An 18259-nucleotide genomic window follows, 5' to 3' on the forward strand; every position below is an offset into this window, starting at 1 on the left:
AGCAGGGTCGGGCGGTGCACAAGATGTGCGATTGGGTGCAGTTGTATGCCAGGAGACACGAGGATACATGGTTATATGCAGTAGTGTGCGGGGTTGCACTGCAAACTGAGGGAGTGCTACTAGCAGGGAGATTCCTTGACGAGGATGTCAGGCATGTCATTGGGGTGGACATACCTAGGTTGGGAGAGTGGATCGGTCACGAGACGGGTCGGGAGCATCCACATGGGTTCTTGATCATACCCATCAGAACCCACACATCTTCCACTCGTTGGCACCATGTGCAGTTGAGGGGAGCCTTGTGTTCGATCCAAACCCACAGTGTGGATAACAAGACTTGGGAGATTTTCTTGAGATGACGCTATGAGATTTAGTGCCTCAAGGGCACGATAGATATTCTCCAGTGGAGGAGCAAGGTCAGTGCGCGAGTTGACAACCACAGGCTGGGAGATGAGTTGATCTTCTACAAGGGTGGCATATTGTTCATCATTGAGCCTATACCTGGGGAGCTAGTCACGGGGGAGACATGTGCCACTCTTTCCACAGGGCATGTCGGGATCCTGCATGAGTCGAGGATACCGTGGGTGGTTGAGGCAGTTTTCCGTGGGTGTCTAGGGTCCAGTATCCAAACATCGTATTAGCACATTACTGAGAGGGTGGATGGCAGACTTAGTGGTGATGGTTGGCAGGAGCAGGATGGATCCACATACATTGAGTCGATTGCGAGTATCGGAAACCCATCTATTGGTTGCATTCAGGGGGTAGCTATTTGGCACATGCGGTTTCCAGTGGTCATCAGTACTATGTAGTGGCAGGCACAGGGCAATTTAGCATGCATCAGATTAGTTCATGATATATGGAGCATATATATTGATTGCATGCAGGGACCAGAGATGAGGCATGGATGGATTCCAACGATTGTCAAAGCTATGTCACAACAGGTGTGGCTATGGGATCTAGGGACCCAGTTGGTTGATAGATCCCTCCGTCTCATGATGAGTGGAGTCATGGCAGAGAGTGACCAAGTTCACTCTTGGGTTGACACATGGGGGTTTGCGAAGGCATTCATCGGATGGCGAGGCATGCTTTCTCTATTGCTGCACAAGTTCAAAGTGAGATTTAGATGGGTAGACTTTAGCATCATGGAGATGTCTGGGCAAGATGTGTCTCACCTCTATCAGTGTTCCACCATCGGGTTCCAGGAGAGGAGGATACAATGTACGCACGATGGGCAGTCTGTTAGAGCCAGAGTGGCGCAGCGACAACATGGTGGCACCCTTCTATGGCTAGCATGGGACCCAGGCATCATAGTACTAGACAGCTCAGCGACCATTAGGGGTGAGTTGGCTGCTATAGGGGGAGGTCACTCAGATCTTCCTTTGGGCTTTACCAAGTCACCGATGGCGTGGGGGACTTCTGGTATTTATACTGGACATGATAGTGAGTGCAGCGAGGGGAGCTTCAGGTGGGACAAGATGGATTGGGATCCTGGTATTGAGTCATTCTTTCATGTCAGGACAGTGTAGGGACCTAGGATGACTCAACGGCACGTTTGGGACCCCGGTATTACTGATGGTGATAGGGGTGTGTTGACCACTCTATGTCAATGACGCTATAGCAATACACCCCATTTTTCGCAAAAGGGATCCATCATGTTCGAGTGTCCGTGCCATTCAGTTTTCATCATCAGTCGACTGTTTTGTAAAAATGTCAGCCCATTTTGCACATGTAAAATGTAAATAATCTCAGTATGACGGCGTTTGTATGTAACGGCCTAGGTAAACATATCGTTTTGCTAACGATCTCCATTCTAGGAGGCTTTTGTCTCACTGATTCACCTATGTCTATATACACAAATGATCGGCAGAGTTTCCCCTCTACCCTCACCCCAAAGCTAGGGTGGATTTTGTCGCTAAGATCTTAGGCGAGTACTAGTGTTCTAGATCGAGTCTATGTAAAAGTAATTTGGGAATAATCCTAACTATTTGGTTAGATTATTTTATTACAAATTACTTGGTCTGCTGGATTATATTTGTGTCGCAGAAGTGGGTAGTCTGTGAGGGTCTATTACAAATGGGTTTTCCCCCTTATGATGTAAAAAATATGAAAGTCATGATGTAAAATGTCTTAAGAGTTGGAAAAATAATTTATCCCCTCGTAGGTTAATTAATTAAATTTTTTGGCCAAAAATTTATTAAAATCCTAAGCCAAAAATTTAATTAATTCTAGGTCCTAGATAAATTTAAATTATCCAAAGGCAAAATTCGTTGGTCCTAAAAAATTAAATTTTAAAAGGTCCCGAGACTAAGGTAAATTAATTATTTTGCTAAATTTTAAACCTTTGATCCCTGGGGGTTAAGTCAAAGTCAATTTTTGGGGAAATTAACTCAAAATTTCTATTTTTGAGTTAATTAAAATGCATTTAAATAAAAATTTCGAATTTCCTCAATATTTAAATATTTAGACGGATGAGATTAAAGAAATTTTAATCTTTATTAACGGTCGAGATTGCTTTGATGAGGATCACTCGAACTAGCCATTGGAGGATTTATTTTTAAATAGGAAGTTATTTGTCAGTCGATCTATCCGATCTCTGAGTCATGTATTAAGCAAAAAGCTCGTGTAATCTTTTTTCTGGATAATAAAGGAAGGCTTTAGGGTTAAATTATGCTTGTGTTGCTCTTCATGGGAATGTTGTAAGATGTTTCTTCTATTTCATGCATAATTTTTTCTAAATCCATTGACGATAGCTTCTGAAGAATGATTTGAGTACAGGTATCTTGTTCAGTTGCTGGGGTTTGAATAATAATTTAAATTTTTAACGTAATAGCAGGTATCTCTATTTGTCAAAGTATCATTATTTTCTCACTCTATCTTTTAATGGTTGGATCGAGTTTTCCACGGAAATCTTGAGTTAGATCATTGGGCGTTAGGGGAAGTTTTCAGTTGGACCAGCGAACTCCCGCTCTGTATTTCCTAAGGAGCCCAGCTAAATAAGCTCTAGACTTATCGTAAGATTTTCGTTTTTGTGATACAAGAAGGTTTTAAGCTAGTACCTCCATTCAAAATTTAAAAAATTTTAATTTCTGTGCAGCATAATGATAGATCTGGCTAGTTAGAGCTTTCAGCTTGTAAATATTGTATTTTTTGTAACGTTGGTTTTTCTGGGGTTTTAATTTCATCATTGTAAATATCGTTTGGGTGTTTTTTTGTTGCCGTGCAGCTGCAGATCTGAAGAAGAATTTTTATTTGAAGCCAAATCTAGGCCCTGGAGAGTAAGGTCTGGCCTCAAAATCATTTCGCAGAGGTATTATCCCAGATTTGTTTTCTTTTAAAGGTTTCAAAATTTATATCTGGGAATTTCATGAGTCTTTCTCAAAACAGATTTATAAGTTGGAGTATACTGGCTTAACATATAAATTTCTGGAATTTTTTAAGGGTTTCTTGGGCTACCATTTTTCTCATGTCTGCTGCCTTATTGAGCCTCTTTTCTACTGTATTTTTCCCTCTGGAAGAATTCGAAATCGTTTTCATTTCCTCCTTTTGTTGTTGCTCAAATTTTCGAATTTTCTTTTCTTCTTGCCTGCGTTTGGGGTTTATTCCTTTCTCCCTGCTTGTGTTTCTTTTTCGTTGCCTGCAAAAAATGTGTCCCACATGCAACCTTTCCTTCCCGCAGACCTTCACGCTATCATCGTTCCCCTTGCATCCCTTTGCCTTCTCCTGCAAACCTTCGCTGGTCTCCTTTGCGTGAAGCTCCAGCTCCATCTCCTCACAGCACTTTTCCTCTGCAAACCCATTGCCATACCTGCATTTTATCTCCTTAGCTTCTGTAGGCTCATCACCTCGCAGCCCTCAGCCCTCAATTGCCAGCTCCCTTGTCGTCGTTGTTTTCTCCTTCGTCGTTAGTTCCTCCTCATCCTCGCGCCTCTCCCTCATCCTGCTTTCAAGCTCTCACGTTGCTACCAACCTGCAAACCCGCATCTCCTTTACCTGCAACTCCCTTCCAGCTCGCAGTCCTTCCCTCCTCGCGCTGCCTCATTACCTGCATCACCCTTTCTTCTAGCTCTCCTCACCCATCTGCGTTACTCCCTTCCGCCGCCATCCAAGCCTGCACTACACACACAATACAAACATTCGATTTTGAATTTTTATTTTATTTTATGCATTCGGGTTAGGTTTAGCGATTACATTCTTTAGGAGTTTGCCTTTTTTTATTAATTTCGACTTTCAAGTTCACTAAAACTCAAAAATTAAAATTTAGATTTTTTTATTTTAATTTTATTTTTGTTTTACATTTTTTTTTTACTTACGATTTTGATTTTGTTTTGATTTCCTTTCTCTTAATTTTTTATTTTAATTTTGCTTTAAACATTTAAAAAACTAAAAAAAAAAAACAAAAAACATTTTGTGACTTTGAAATTGCGAATGAAATCAAAAGGAGAATTTAAGTTGTCACATTTGAAAAAAATTAATTTTTATGTGGCCTACAGCCCATTGAAAATTTAAATTTAATTAAGGTCTTTTGATTTTTATTTTGGTCACATTAAAAAACCTTTGCTACATTAAACTTTGCTTCATAAATTTAGCACAATAAAAATTTACCTAGGGGATAATTAAATTCTAATCTAAAGTTCCTTGGTGTCTTTTTTGTGTGTTAAGAGTAAAATTTTAAATTTTGTGGTAGTGATTTCTCTATCGTCAAACACGATTAATGTTTTAGAATCATACCTGAAGTTTGACTATAGACAAATTCCCTAGATTTAGGTCATTAAAGAAAATCATTTTAATTCTAGGATTGTGAATTGCTTAGCGTTTGAATCTCATGGTTCTTCATGGTATTTAAATTTCTTGAAATTTAATTGCTAGAATATTTTTGCATGCTAAGGTTTTGATATAATTATTCATGATCATCACTTCTATTACATTTACAAGTTTCTCTTAATAACTTGTTTTTGTTTAGTCTATGGTTAATTGAATATAAAGGCACTGGTCTAGAATCATTTCTATCTTGTGGTTGTGTCTTATTTGTATTAATTATTTGATCTATTCATCTCAGTTAACAAGGACTTGTTTACATCCATCAAGTTGTTCATCCTTAAGTTTCCGAGAGCCTGTGGAACCCTCATTCATTCACCCTAGGGACTGCCCCCCCTTAACTTGTCTAGGAGAGAGTCTAAATGAAGTGAGTAAGGATTAGAGTGACGACCCTTACTCTGAGCATTGTCGCAGTGCCTAGACACTTTGTGCGACAACATTTTTTGGCGTTGTTGCCGGGGACCAATTTATTGGACCTTGGCTTTGCGGCATTCGTCTTAATCATCTTTATCTTCTCAATCTTTCATCATTTCTTATCCCATCAACGCCACATTTTCTGGCGCCATTATATTTCTTCATCTTTTCATCACCTTATCTTTTTCCTCTCACTAATCCTTTCATCTTCTCTATCTACACCTTTAGCACCTGGACATTTTGGTTAGTTTCTTGTTTGGGTGGTGACTCCACTTATTCATCCATTATTTCTCAGACAAGAAGCCCTCCCTGATATCCAGCTGCTTCTCTCCGACTAACCTTTCGGTTTTGGCCTTTTGGATCTTGGAGCTAGATTCATGTTCAAGTGGCGACTCCACTTCTTTCATTTTTTTCAAGAATTTTATGCTAGAAGCTCGCTTCTTGTGGATCTATTGATTTTCTTGAGCAAGGATCTTTCTCTCTAACATCCATTTGGCCCTTCCTTTTCCCTTTGAGCAAGACATCATGGACTTGTTCACCCCTTGTAACTTTGCTAACATTCAAGGTTATCCAAATGACCTTCCTAACAATGGCCTTGACAAGTTGCCTTCTTTCCAAGGAAATAATGCGGTTAGTGCTATGGCTCATCTAAAAGCTTTTAGCTCTTGGTTGGGTAAATATGCTAGAGGTGCTGACTATAATCATGAAGATGTGAAAATGAGCCTCTTTGTTCTTTCCTTAGAGGAAGATGCTCTAGGTTGGTTTATAGAAAACCCTGATAATTTGTTTAATTCATTGCAATCGATTATTAATGCTATGGCTCATCTAAAAACTTTTAGCTCTTGGTTGGGTAAATATGCTAGAGGTGCTGACTATAATCATGAAGATGTGAAAATGAGCCTCTTTGTTCTTTCCTTAGAGGAAGATGCTCTGGATTGGTTTACAGAAAAGCCTGATAATTTGTTTAATTCATTGCAATCGATTATTAATGCCTTTAAGGACAAGTATGGAGACAAAAGAGAAGAAAGACATTTGGTTAAAGCTATCAACATCATAGAGAAGAAAGAAAATGAAACCGTAGAGGAATTTAATAAGAGGTTTAATGGTATTATTAAAGAATTACCTCAAGATTATCGACCTCCTGCCAGGTCTCTTTTGGATTTTTATGTTGATGCCTTTGATGCTGATACTTCTTATGAGTTGAGGCAAGCTAAAACTAATGATTATAAGGTTGCCCAGGTTTTAGCTGAGGAAATTGAAAAGGATAAGAAAGCATATGGGAAGATTGAAATTTCAGGTTTTGATGAGGGTCCAAGTAAATCGAAAGAATCCAATGAATCTGATGATGACCCTATGCAGATACTGATGTAGAAACTTGAAAGCATGGAACTTAATCAAACAAAGTTAATATCTAATCATGCTAAGGAAATGAGTGTCATGCAGGCTAGGTTGGTCCAAATGGAAAGATCTCAAGCACAGAGTTTCCAACCTAGAAATAATAATAATCGAAATAATAATGTATGGCAGAAGAAAGACCCATCTAATGAGCAGAGACCAACAAATCCACTTGAGGATGAGGCTCTGCCTTATTGTAGGGCCTGTAATGCTCTTCATGAAGAGGCTACTTGCCATGTTGTCAAAAGAATCATAGATAGTAGAATGGCAGGGGCGAGCAATCAAATTAATGTTGTTGGTAAGGAATATCATTTGTCTATAGAAGATCATGAACATCCTCAGACGATTAAGGACATACAACTCAATTATACACAAATGATTCAGAACATGGAAGTTAACTAGATCAATCTTCAAAATAGGATAGAGGCCATGGAAGCAGGTCATGACAAAGAAAGGACTTCCATGCAAACTTGTTTACTTGTCATCAGAGAAAAACATGCTAAGGAAATGGAAACCGTGAAAGCTAATCATGACAGAGAAATGAGCTCTATGCAAAATTGCTTGGTGACCATAAAAGTAGAATATGAGAAAGTAATAAAAGATATGGAGGCTAGTCAGATATGTCTTCAGAATAAGTTATTAACCATGGAGGAAAACCATGCCAAGGAAGTCAGTGCTATGAAGGTCGAACACTCTAACCAGATGGATGCCATAACAATTGAAAATATCACTCTTCAGAATAAGTTGCAAGTAACAGAAAAGATACAGGTACAGGAATTTTAGCATGGGTCAGACAATGAAAGAAACAAGGAAACGTCAACAGATCATAAGCCTCCCTGTCTGCTGCAGCAAGCTCCATCTTATTATGAGGAGGTCATTTGTTCCATTGAAAAGTGGCTAATTGAAGGTGACCCGGATAAAAGGGAAATTGATAAGAATCAAGTTGATGCTTGCAAGGTTGATCCACCAGTCATAACACATCGAGTTCATCAAAATAAAGAAGCGCAGGTCACAAAAATCTTGAGCATTTCGTGTTTTCCATATGAGTGTTTTTCGGATCAAGAAGGAAGTTGTGTGTCGACCACATCATCATCAACATCACGTCCTAACGAAAGCAAACGTACAAAGAGGAAGAGAAGAAGGAAGAGGTTTGATACATCTGATGGACGAGAACAACTTGATATTTGGATAGGACGGAGTCCTACAATATGCAGGATCGGGCATGGCACATCTAAAAGACAACCCAAAGATTTGCCAAGAAGCAGACAAATGCTCAGTATGCACTATATTCAACACATTTGATGCCACAGGGCATCCTTTGTATTGTATCTCTAACCCTAAACCTTGTCATTTCAACATTTCATTTTTGTTTTAGGATTAGATTTACTTTTCATGTTAATAAAATTGTTGATGATCTTTTCTTTCATGTGCTTAATGTTATATGATGATTTTTGGATGGACGCTACTTATGTCATCTTGTGTGTTAATTGGATGCAGATTTTGGATTCTCACATTCCTCCGGCGAAGTAGTCAAATTTTTTAGGAAATTAACTCAAAAATTCTATTAGTTAATCTTGTGTGTTGCTTGGATGCAGATTCTGGATTCTCACATTCCTCCAATGAAGTAACGTGTCCCCAAGTAGAGCTAGATGTTCACCACTCTATGTCAATGACCCCATAGCAATACACCTCATTTTTCACAAAAGGGATCCATCATGTTCGAGTGTCTGTGCCATTCAGTTTTCATCATCAGTCGACAATTTTGTAAATATGTCAGCGCATTCTGCATATGTAAAATGTAAATAATCTCAGTATGACTGCATCTGTATGTAACAGCCTAGGTAAACCTATGGTTTTGGTGACGATCTCCATTCTAGGAGGTTTTTTGTCTCACTGATTCATCTATGTCTCTAGACACAAATGATCGGCAGAGTTTTTCCCTCCACCCTCACCCTAAAGCTAGGGTGGATTTTGTCATTAAGATCTTAGGCGAGTCCTAGTGTTCTAGATCGAGTGTATGTAAAAGTAATTTGGGAATAATCATAACTATTTGGTTAGATTATTTTATAAAAAAATTACTTGGTCTGCTGGATTATATTTGGTCGCAAAAGTGGGTAGTTTGTGAGGGTCTATTACAAATGAGTTTTCCCCCTTATGATGTAAAAAATATGAAAATCATAATGTAAAGTGTCCTTAGGGTTGGAAAAATAATTTATCCCCTCATAGGTTAATTACTTAAATTTTTTGGCCAAAAATTAATTAAAATCCTAAGCCACAAATTTAATTAATTCTAGGTCCTAGGTAAATTTAATTCTCCAAAGGCAAAATTCGTCGGTCTTAAAAAATTAAATTTTAAAAAGTCCCAGGACTAAAGTAAATTAATTATTTTGCTAACTTTTAAACCTTTGATCCCTGGGGGTTAAGTCAAAGTCAATTTTTTTAAGAAATTAACTCAAAAATTCTATTTTTGAGTTAATTAAAATGCATTTAAATAAAAATTTCGAATTTCCTCAATATTTAGTTATTTCGATGGATGAGATTAAAAAAATTTTAATCTTCATCAACGGACAAGATTGCTTTGACAAAAATCACTCGTACTAGCCGTTGGAGGATTTATCTTCAAATAGGAAATCATTTGGCAGTGGTCTATCCGATCTTTGAGTCGTGTGCTAAGCAAAAAGGTGTAATCTTTTTTCTGAATAATAAAGAAAGACTTTGAGATTAAATTTTGTTGGTGTTACTCTTCATGGGAATGTTATAAGATGTTTTTTCTATTTCATGCATAATTTTTTCTAAAGCCATTAACGATAGCTTCTAAAGAGTGATTTGAGTACAGATATCTTGCTCAGCTACTAGGGTTTGAATCATAATTTAAATTTTGAATGTAATAGTAGGTATCTCTATTTGTCAAAGTTTTATTATTATTTTCTCGCTCTATCTTTTAATGGCTGGATCGAGTTTTGCAGGGAAATCTTGAGTTAGATCATCGGGTGTTAGGGGAAGTTTTCAGTTGGACCAGCGAACTCCTGAACTATATTTCCTGAGGAGCCCAACTAAATAAGCTACGGGCTTATCATAAGATTATCGTTTTTGTGATGCAAGAGGGTTTTAACCTAGTACCTCCATTCAAAGTTTAAAAAAAAATAATTTTTGTGCAGCATAATGATAGATCTGGCTACTTAGAGCCTTCAGTTTGTAAATATTGTATTTTTTCTAACGTGGGTTTTTCTAGGGTTTTAATTTCATCATTTTATATATCGTTTGGGTGTTTTATTTGTTGTCGTGCAACTGCAGATCTAAAGGAGAATCTTTATTTGAAGCCAGATCTAGGCCCTAGAGAGTAAGATCTAGCCTCAAAATCATTTCGCAAAGGTATTATCCCATATTTGTTTTCGATTTGAAGGTTTCAATATTTATATCTGAGAATTTCATGAGTCTTTCTTAAAGCAGATTTTGAAGCTAGTGTATATTGGCTTAACATATAAATTTCTGGAAAAATTTTAAGGGTTTCTTGGGCTACCATTTTTCTCTTATCTCCTGCCTTATTAAGCCTCTCTTTGCCGCTGGATTTTTTCCTCTGGAAGAATTCGAAATCATTTTCATTTCCTCCTTCTGCTGCTCAAATTTTCAATTTTTTTCTTCTTGCCTGCGTTTTGGGGTTTATTCCTTTCTCCCTGCTTGCATTTCTTTTTCGCTGCCTGCAAAAAGCCCATCCTACTTGCAGTCGTTCCTTCTCGCAGACCTGCACACTGTCATCGTTCCCCTCGCATCCCTTTGCCTTCTCCTGCAAACCCTCACTGGTCTCATATGCGTGAAGCTCCAGCTCCATCTCCTCGCAACCCTTTTCCTTTGCAAACCCATTGCCATACCTGCGTTTTATTTGCTTAGCTTTTGCAGGCCCATCACCTCGCGGCACTCGGCCCTCCATCGCTGTCAGCTCCCTTGTTGTCGTTGTTTTCTCCTCCGTCGTCAGTTCCTCCTCATCCCCGCACCTCTCCCTCATCCTGCTTTCAAGCTCTCACACTGCTACCAACCTGCAAACCCGCCTCTCCTTTACCTGCAACTCCCTTCCAGCTCGCACTCCTTCCCTCCTTGTGCTGCCTCATTACCTGCGTCACCCTTTCTTCCAGCTCTCCTCACCCATCCGCGTTCCTCCCTTCCACCGCCGTCCAGGCCTGCATTGCACACACAACACAAACATTCGATTTTGAATTTTTATTTTGTTTTATGCATTAAGGTTAGGTTTAGCGATTTCATTCCTTAGGAGTTTGCCTTGTTTTTTATTAATTTCAACTTTCAAGTTCGTTAAAAATCAAAAATTAAAATTTAGACTTTTATTTTAATTTTATCTTTGATTTTATTTTTGTTTTACATTTTTTTTTTACTTATGATTTTGATTTTGTTTTGATTTCCTTTCTTTTTTATGTTTATTTTTTTTATTTTGCTTTAAACATTTAAAAAACTAAAAATTTGAAAAAAAAAAAAACATTTTTGTGACTTTGAAATTGTGAATGAAATAAATCAAAAGGAGAATTTAAGTTGTCACATTTAAAAAAATATATATATGTGGCCTACGGCCCATTCAAAATTTAAATTTAATTAAGGTCTTTTGATTTTTTTTTTGGTAACATTAAAAAACATTTGCTACATTAAACTTTGCTTCATAAACTTAGCACATTAAAAATTTACCTAAGGGATAATTAAATTCTAATCTAAAGTTCCTTAGTGTCTTTTTTGTGTGTTAAGAGTAAAATTTTAAATTTTGTGGTAGTGATTTCTCTATTGTCAAACACGATTAATGTTTTAGAATCATAACTAAAGTTTGGCTATAGACAAATTTCCTAGATCTGGGTCATTAAAGAAAATCGTTTTAATTCTAGGATTGTGAATTGCTTAGCATTTGAATCTCATGGTTCTTCATGGTATTTAAATTTCTTGAAATTTAATTGCTAGAATATTTTTGCATGCTAAGGTTTTGTTATAATTGTTCATGATCATCACTCCTATTACATTTACAAGTTTCTCTGAATAACTTGTTTTTATTTAGTCTATAGTTAATTGAATATAAAGGCACTGGTCTAGAATCATTTCTATCTTGTGGTTGTCTCTTATTCGTATTAATTTTTTGATCTATTCATCTCAGTTAACCAGGACTTATTTACATCCATCAAGTTGTTCATCCTTAAGTCTCCTAGAGCTTGTGTTCCACAGGCTACCCTCATTCATTCACCCTAGGGACTACCCCCCTTGACTTGTCTAGGAGAGAGTCTAAACAGAGTGAGTAAGGATTAGAGTGACAACCCTTACTCTAATCGTTGTCGCGGTGCCTAGACACTTTGTGTGACAACAGGGTGATCAGCAGACGGAGGAGGCGTTGGTTCAGGCATTGCTTGAGGACAAGCAATTTTTGGCAGGGAGGACGGTAATATCCCCAATTTTGATTTTCAGCATTCGAGATGAGTAATCTGGCACCGAGACTTAGGAGGAATAGAGAATAATGCGGCTCTAATGGAAAGAGGGGACCACAAGAAAGAGAAATTCGACCCAAGGAGGGAACTCGAACTCTTGGAAGAGAAAGGAAAGAGAAAGGAATGTGAATTAGGAGAGAAAGAGAGTAGGGACCACAAGGAGAGAAGGAGCCACGAATTATCAATAGAGCAAGTGGCACTCATTTTGGGCATTTATTCATCTATTCAGAAATTGTGTCTTTGACATAGCACGCTTGAGTTGAAGCCAAGTCTGCAATGTTGTTTAGCACACGAGTGTCTTCGAGCGTAGATCTCAACCCTTGCTTCAGTGGACTTCGAGTGCCAGCCCAAGGAGGGAGTTCTACTTTGTCCCAAGTCATACCAGTAGGAATGAGTCGAGTTACAGCAGCAGGGAAAGTAGCAGCAAGGAGGTCGAGTTACAGCAGCAAGGGTCGAGTTTCAGCAGCAAAGAAGTAACAGGAAGGAGGTCGAGTTACAGCAGCAAGGAAAGGAGCAGCAACGAGACCGAGTTACAACAAAAGGGAGGCCAAGTTGTAGCAGCGCAGGGACTGTGCAGTACCTGGAGGAGGCACATTGGGAGGTTGACGAGTGAAGGGAGTTAGGGGCTGAAACTTGAGGTGGAGTCAAGGGAAGTGTTGTGGGAGCTTTTTCAGCATTTTGGCGAAGCAGCAAACATAACATCTGCTACAAGCTACATCTTATGCTTGTGGAGGAGGGTCGAGCATTTGGGGCCAATTTTGGAGCCTCAAAACTAGGACAAATCATTCCTGGGTTTTTGACAAGGACCTAGGAAATAATTTGGCAGAATTTTCTGGGCAGGTTTGAGGGGTTAAACAGGGGTCCCAATTCAGCCAGGAGCTAGAGGAGCTAGGGGCAATAGGGCTGAATTTCCGAAGTCAAGCATTGGCCGATTCCTTCATGGGTTATTCTGGGTATTTGGTGGAGAGGCAGGGTTTAATTTCCCAGAATTTTTAGAGCACTAAAAAGGGCCCTAGCAGCAGATCCATTCAGCTAGCAACATATTTCTAGGCATCAACAGCGCAGAGCTTGAGCAGCGTAGCAGCATTTTGGTGGAGAGTGTCTTATTTGTCATTTGGGGCTTTGCTAGCTTGCCTTGAGCAAGCCCAGGTGCATTCCTTCCAACACCTTATTGTACACCCATCTTTATTAATAAAAAGAGCTCAGCAGCGCAGTTTTTGGTGCAATTTTATGGTCTAGTTGTGTGTTCATCGTTTATGGTGTTTTTGTTTATGTTTGTTTTGCATATTTACTGTTAATTTTTCTTAGGGATGTTACAGAGTGGCAGCCCTTACTCTAAGTGTTGGGCCTTAGGTGTACACTTTAGGCGACAACACATTGTAAGTAAAAGAGTTATTAATATAAAATTATGGAAAAGGTTGCCTTCGGAGAAAGAGGGGGGTTATGATATGACCAGTAAAACCCACCCAACTTATCCCTTATGATTTGTACCTGGTGGCATGAGCAAGTAAAGCCTTAATTGACTATTTGGACACCTCATTCTAAAGCACATATATCCCTACCTACCACCTTACTTGAATATAAGCTGCATCTTGAGAGTTTGGGAGTTTCTTTGGTTTCTATATTAGTAATTTGTGCTTATTATGCTCATTAATAAGTGAAGGGAGTTGAGTTGTGCAGACTGTTTAGTATGGAACCTGTACTAGCTCATAGCCTAAATGAGGCTTTCTTGTGCCAGTGTAGGCTGGCAGAGGGTCTATCGTACCAGTGCCAAAGGATGGCAGAGGTTTACCAATATTAGCACGAGAGCTAGTAGAGGGTCTTCCTTGTAATCTGTACTAGAAACTACCTATCAGAAGGTTCAGTTGCTCTATATTAATCATTTCCCTCTCTAGTTCAATGCTTGGGTACGTAACCTTGGGCAAGGAAATTTTGTGAGTAAGCTTGCAGATAGAAACACCCTTGCCATCTTGTAGCCCCAGCTTGGGCATGGCATTCGTGTTGAATGCCTATGCTGGAAGATGAATACTCCCTTCACAACCTCTCCCCCATATCCAGATTTGTGTTAAGAAAGTGGCAATTGTTCTTCCTGCTACCTGAGGTATTTATGTAGTTTCATGTGAATTATGTTGGTTTCTCCAATTTTGAATATTACTCAACATATTTGTTAGGTCTGCATGTGAAATCTGTTAGCTTGTCCAAATTCATAGTTCTCAGTCACTACTGTGCACATGAAAACGGTGATATATGGGTAAATACCTTGGTATATGAATGTTTTTTTAGTGGTGAGAATTTATGAATGCTTGGTAAAAATGAAAATTAAGGTGAAATAGTTCCCATTCGATGAGAAAAGATTTTGGCCAGACCACAAAAATTGTCAAGCAGACTACAACGTTTTAGAAATACGCCTTTAAGAAAATATCAAGTACCAAAACACCAGCAGTCAACTCTTGCGAATAATCCTAGACATGTAAAACTAATAGTTTACATCTAGCTGAAGTTCCCAGCATGGTAACTGGCTTTAATACAACAACAACTTAAATTTTTACAAAATTAAAGGGGTAACCATATACTTCATCTTCCACTTCTCTGTAACAAAATAAGAAAAGCAGAAAACTAAAAATAGTGATTGAAATATTTTGAGGATGATTACGCAGTATAAAACTACCAAAAGGGACAATCTTAGCAAACTATAATCCAGTATATAAAAATGCCATAGATAATAGAATTTATGAATTCAATGGAGATGTTCATAGTTTCATGCGCATTGATCTGTAGAAAGAAGGTTTTCTGTTACAATAATCGGAATCTAGATTAAGTATCTAGTCAATCATCACAACATTGTTTTATCCACAGTTAAAATAATCACAACCATGAGAAAGAAATACGTATAAAAGTTCTGACAGACTAAGAATATTTCCAGCTCAACCTACCTTGTTGCCTCCGAATAGTTTTCACACTGAAAGGTTGAAGGGTCTGACAGGACATCTTCACAATCTCTAAGGCACTCTTCAATTTCACTGTTCCGAGCTCGAGAAATATGAGAAGGAAAAGGTAATCTTGCATGCTGAAAAACTGAGTCTATTTTATCAGCAAAACATTGTCCCTTGTGTTTCAGCCTTGGTGCTAACCATGTGCATTTCCACATCTTTACATCCTTGTAGCTGGTCCCATAAGAATCAACCTGATTAAGCATCTTAGTTTCGAACGAAACACCTCTGGACAAAGCCATTTTTGGCATCACCTCAGGCGTCACGAAAGTAATGTAAACAAGAACTTATTTGCAAGAGAATGTACAAGGTTGTTCCAGAAAATGTAAACACTCAACATGCCACCTTTTCTTGGTTTACATAAGATTCCTGAAATAAAGGGGAAAAAAGGAATTAAGATATGAGCAGCAGTTGATACAAATTACAAACAGATATCAACCAACAAATCATGGGTGAGATGGAACACTAAATAAAAAATAGGGTCAAAGAGGAAAATCAAAAGCATGCGATGAGTTCATGTTTCAAATGTCATATCAGGAAGGACCTACCTGCATAAAATAATAAATAAACTAAACTATTTCATAATCGACAGCAGTCAAATAAACAAACAAGCAGCATCATTATCCTTGCACTCACAAAATATACAAGATAGACATAACTGTTGGAAAATGTAACTATATTCGGTCTTCAATAATGTACTTGAGTCATCATGTAATGTACTTGTCAAAAGAATAAAGAAAAGAATTTTTATTATTATTATTGTGACTTATTAAAGCATAGGTTTCATGCTTGGGTCACCATGTTTTAGGTCAAAGTCCCCATTGAGGACTTCTAAGATTTATTTTGAGTCTATGGAGTCATTGTATATTTAAAACGACCCTTCTTGGGCTTTTGAATCATGTAAAAAGGTTGAGTCAAATATGAATTATGTAACCTCCACACCATGTCAGCCTAAGAAAATATCAAGTCAGCCCAAGGACCCTATTCAACCCCACAAGAAGCCTATAAAAGGAAGGACATCGAATTCTTTTGGAGCAATCATTCTCTCATCAAGTTCGAATTCTCTTGTAGCTGGGAAGAAGTGCGAAAATCTCTTGTTGCTGCACAGAAGTGCGAAGTTCTCTTGTAGCTGGGAAAGTTTGTTGCCGGGAAGCCAAAGTGAGTGCGAGTTTGGGGAAGTCTAAGGAGAAAAGAAAAATTGAAATTTTGGGTGTCTCTCTCTCTGTTTCGTGTCCTGGATTGGGAGATCAAACTCTTCCAAGTTTCACAGTTTCCAGAAGCTGCCAGTTGTCGTAAGTTGTTGCATTGTCGAAGTTGCTAGGAAGAGGTCGAAATTCTGGGAGGCTGACTTGGTGTGGAGGGAAGGTCTGTTCTTGGTCTAGGGTGAAGAGTCTCAAAGAATGCTATTAAAAGGAAGAATTATCTTGACTGGGTTTTCCCTTCGAGGGGGGTTTTGCCCTGACATTTGCCTACATCTTGTGTGTATTGTTTTATGTGCTGCTGCTTTTGGTAATTGTTTGATGAACTAAAGAAAGAAGATATAAAGAATCGTAATAATAAGAAACATCACAAGTAATTATCAAGATCAAGAAAATCTTAACTGCCTTTCTGATTTTCTAACAATAACTAGATACTAACATCCTATGAAAGTATCTCATTAAACAAACTACACAATAATATTTGGTTTTATTCTCTAATAATTTCTGTACTGTTTTCGAGCATTTTGGTGTATCATGTCTTAATAAGCATATATGAAAAAAAATAGTTTTTGTCAACACAGTACAGCTACAATAAAATCTATGGCCATAAAATGCAATCTTTGTTGGATTAGACCAATGGTACAAGCGCAAGATTGCTAGATTTATTTTCCTTATATCATACTGGCAGGATATCATGGGAAGATTTGTAGTTGCGTTCTTAGCCATGATCAAAATATAAACATTTATGCAATTTCCTCTTTATGTCTGTACTTTTTAAAATATGAGATTATTTTTAAGATTCACCATCTTTTTAGTCATCCTGATAGGGATCTATCATCTAACCGTTTACCAATGGATTTAGATTTTCAGCTTTGACTGCTGAACAAGTTATGCAAAATAAACTACAGTTAATATCATAATAAGTCTTGGGGCCACTTAATACTCCAGCTAATCAAAGCTAACATTTAGCAAATTCTTGATGACAGCTACATATGGGATCTTTTCAGACATTTGTTAAGAAGAGCATAACTATAACTTATCTCAACCTTTAAAAGAAATAGCTCATCTTATATTAGCATGAAGAGAAGTAAGAATGCATCATGTATTGATTGATCTAACTTTTTACAAAGGGTTTTAGGGCTTCAACTTTAACTGTTGACAAAGTTATGCAAAATAGACTATGGTTAATATGTATTAGGCCTATTAACGCTCAAATTAGCAGGCGCCCTAGGAGGGGATCCTATAGAGAAACTACTAGATCAAGGGCAACAATGGAAAGATAGTCCACTGTCACCTCAACTAAAGCTCCCTGCTTTTTACGGACTTTCACCAATGGGAGGAGACCCCATATAAGAGGAATCACTAGATGAATGGATCAATAAGAGGATATGGAGTGATTCCTAAGACCTATTCACAAGAGAGACTCAATTATGTGGCTTTCTTGCTAGAGAAGCAAGGTGATATGCTCTCTAGGAAGGGCTAAGAGGATTCTTGAGGCTAGGGTTTGGGAATATATCATGTAAAGATGATTCCTAGGCCGGAAAATCCTTATGGAGAATTGGCCTCCATGTGATCTTTATGAAATTAGAGTTATAAAGTTGCAAGACCACAAAGGACCAAGTGGACCCAGAATCAAGTCAAGGGTATGGATTTGATCAACTAAGGAGGGGCTTTGACCTGATTTGGGAAGAGAAGAGCATCAAAGTAGAAATTTTCTTCTGAGGATTGGATGCAATGATCCAAATGAGGATACTAGCCAAAGGAAACCTAGGGCAAGAAATTGTCCTAGAGTTAGGTCTTGTTATATCTCGAGATCCCACTGTCGAAATTGCTTCAAATTTAAAGAGCTCTAGAGAAAATCCTAGCACAGTTATGGACCAAAAATCGAGGACTTTTGATGGCTACAATGGGATTTATGTGATGCCCTAGGGGACTTATTAAGGCTAGGCCTAGAAAGAGAAAGAGGAGGCAAGAAAAATAA

The 18259-nt window shown here is 38.1% G+C and overlaps 1 protein-coding gene across 2 annotated transcripts in view; it reads right to left on the reverse strand.

Annotated features, from left to right (window-relative positions):
• The window catches only part of LOC149168889 (senescence-associated family protein), a 285857-nt gene that overhangs the window by 238297 nt on the left and 29301 nt on the right, over positions 1-18259 (reverse strand). For both annotated transcript variants that reach the window (XM_089428470.1, XM_089428473.1), the window contains exon 2: positions 15023-15448. In XM_089428470.1, coding sequence (XP_089284596.1) covers positions 15023-15330 — 308 coding nt within the window. In that variant the 5' untranslated portion in view covers positions 15331-15448. The remainder of the gene's footprint in view (positions 1-15022; positions 15449-18259) is intronic.

Source organism: Pinus tabuliformis, chromosome 4_2 (genome assembly GCF_031772625.1).
Source record: "Pinus tabuliformis cultivar Carrire ecotype Pingquan chromosome 4_2, CPIR1, whole genome shotgun sequence".
In the NCBI taxonomy this organism is placed as follows: Eukaryota; Viridiplantae; Streptophyta; class Pinopsida; order Pinales; family Pinaceae; genus Pinus; species Pinus tabuliformis.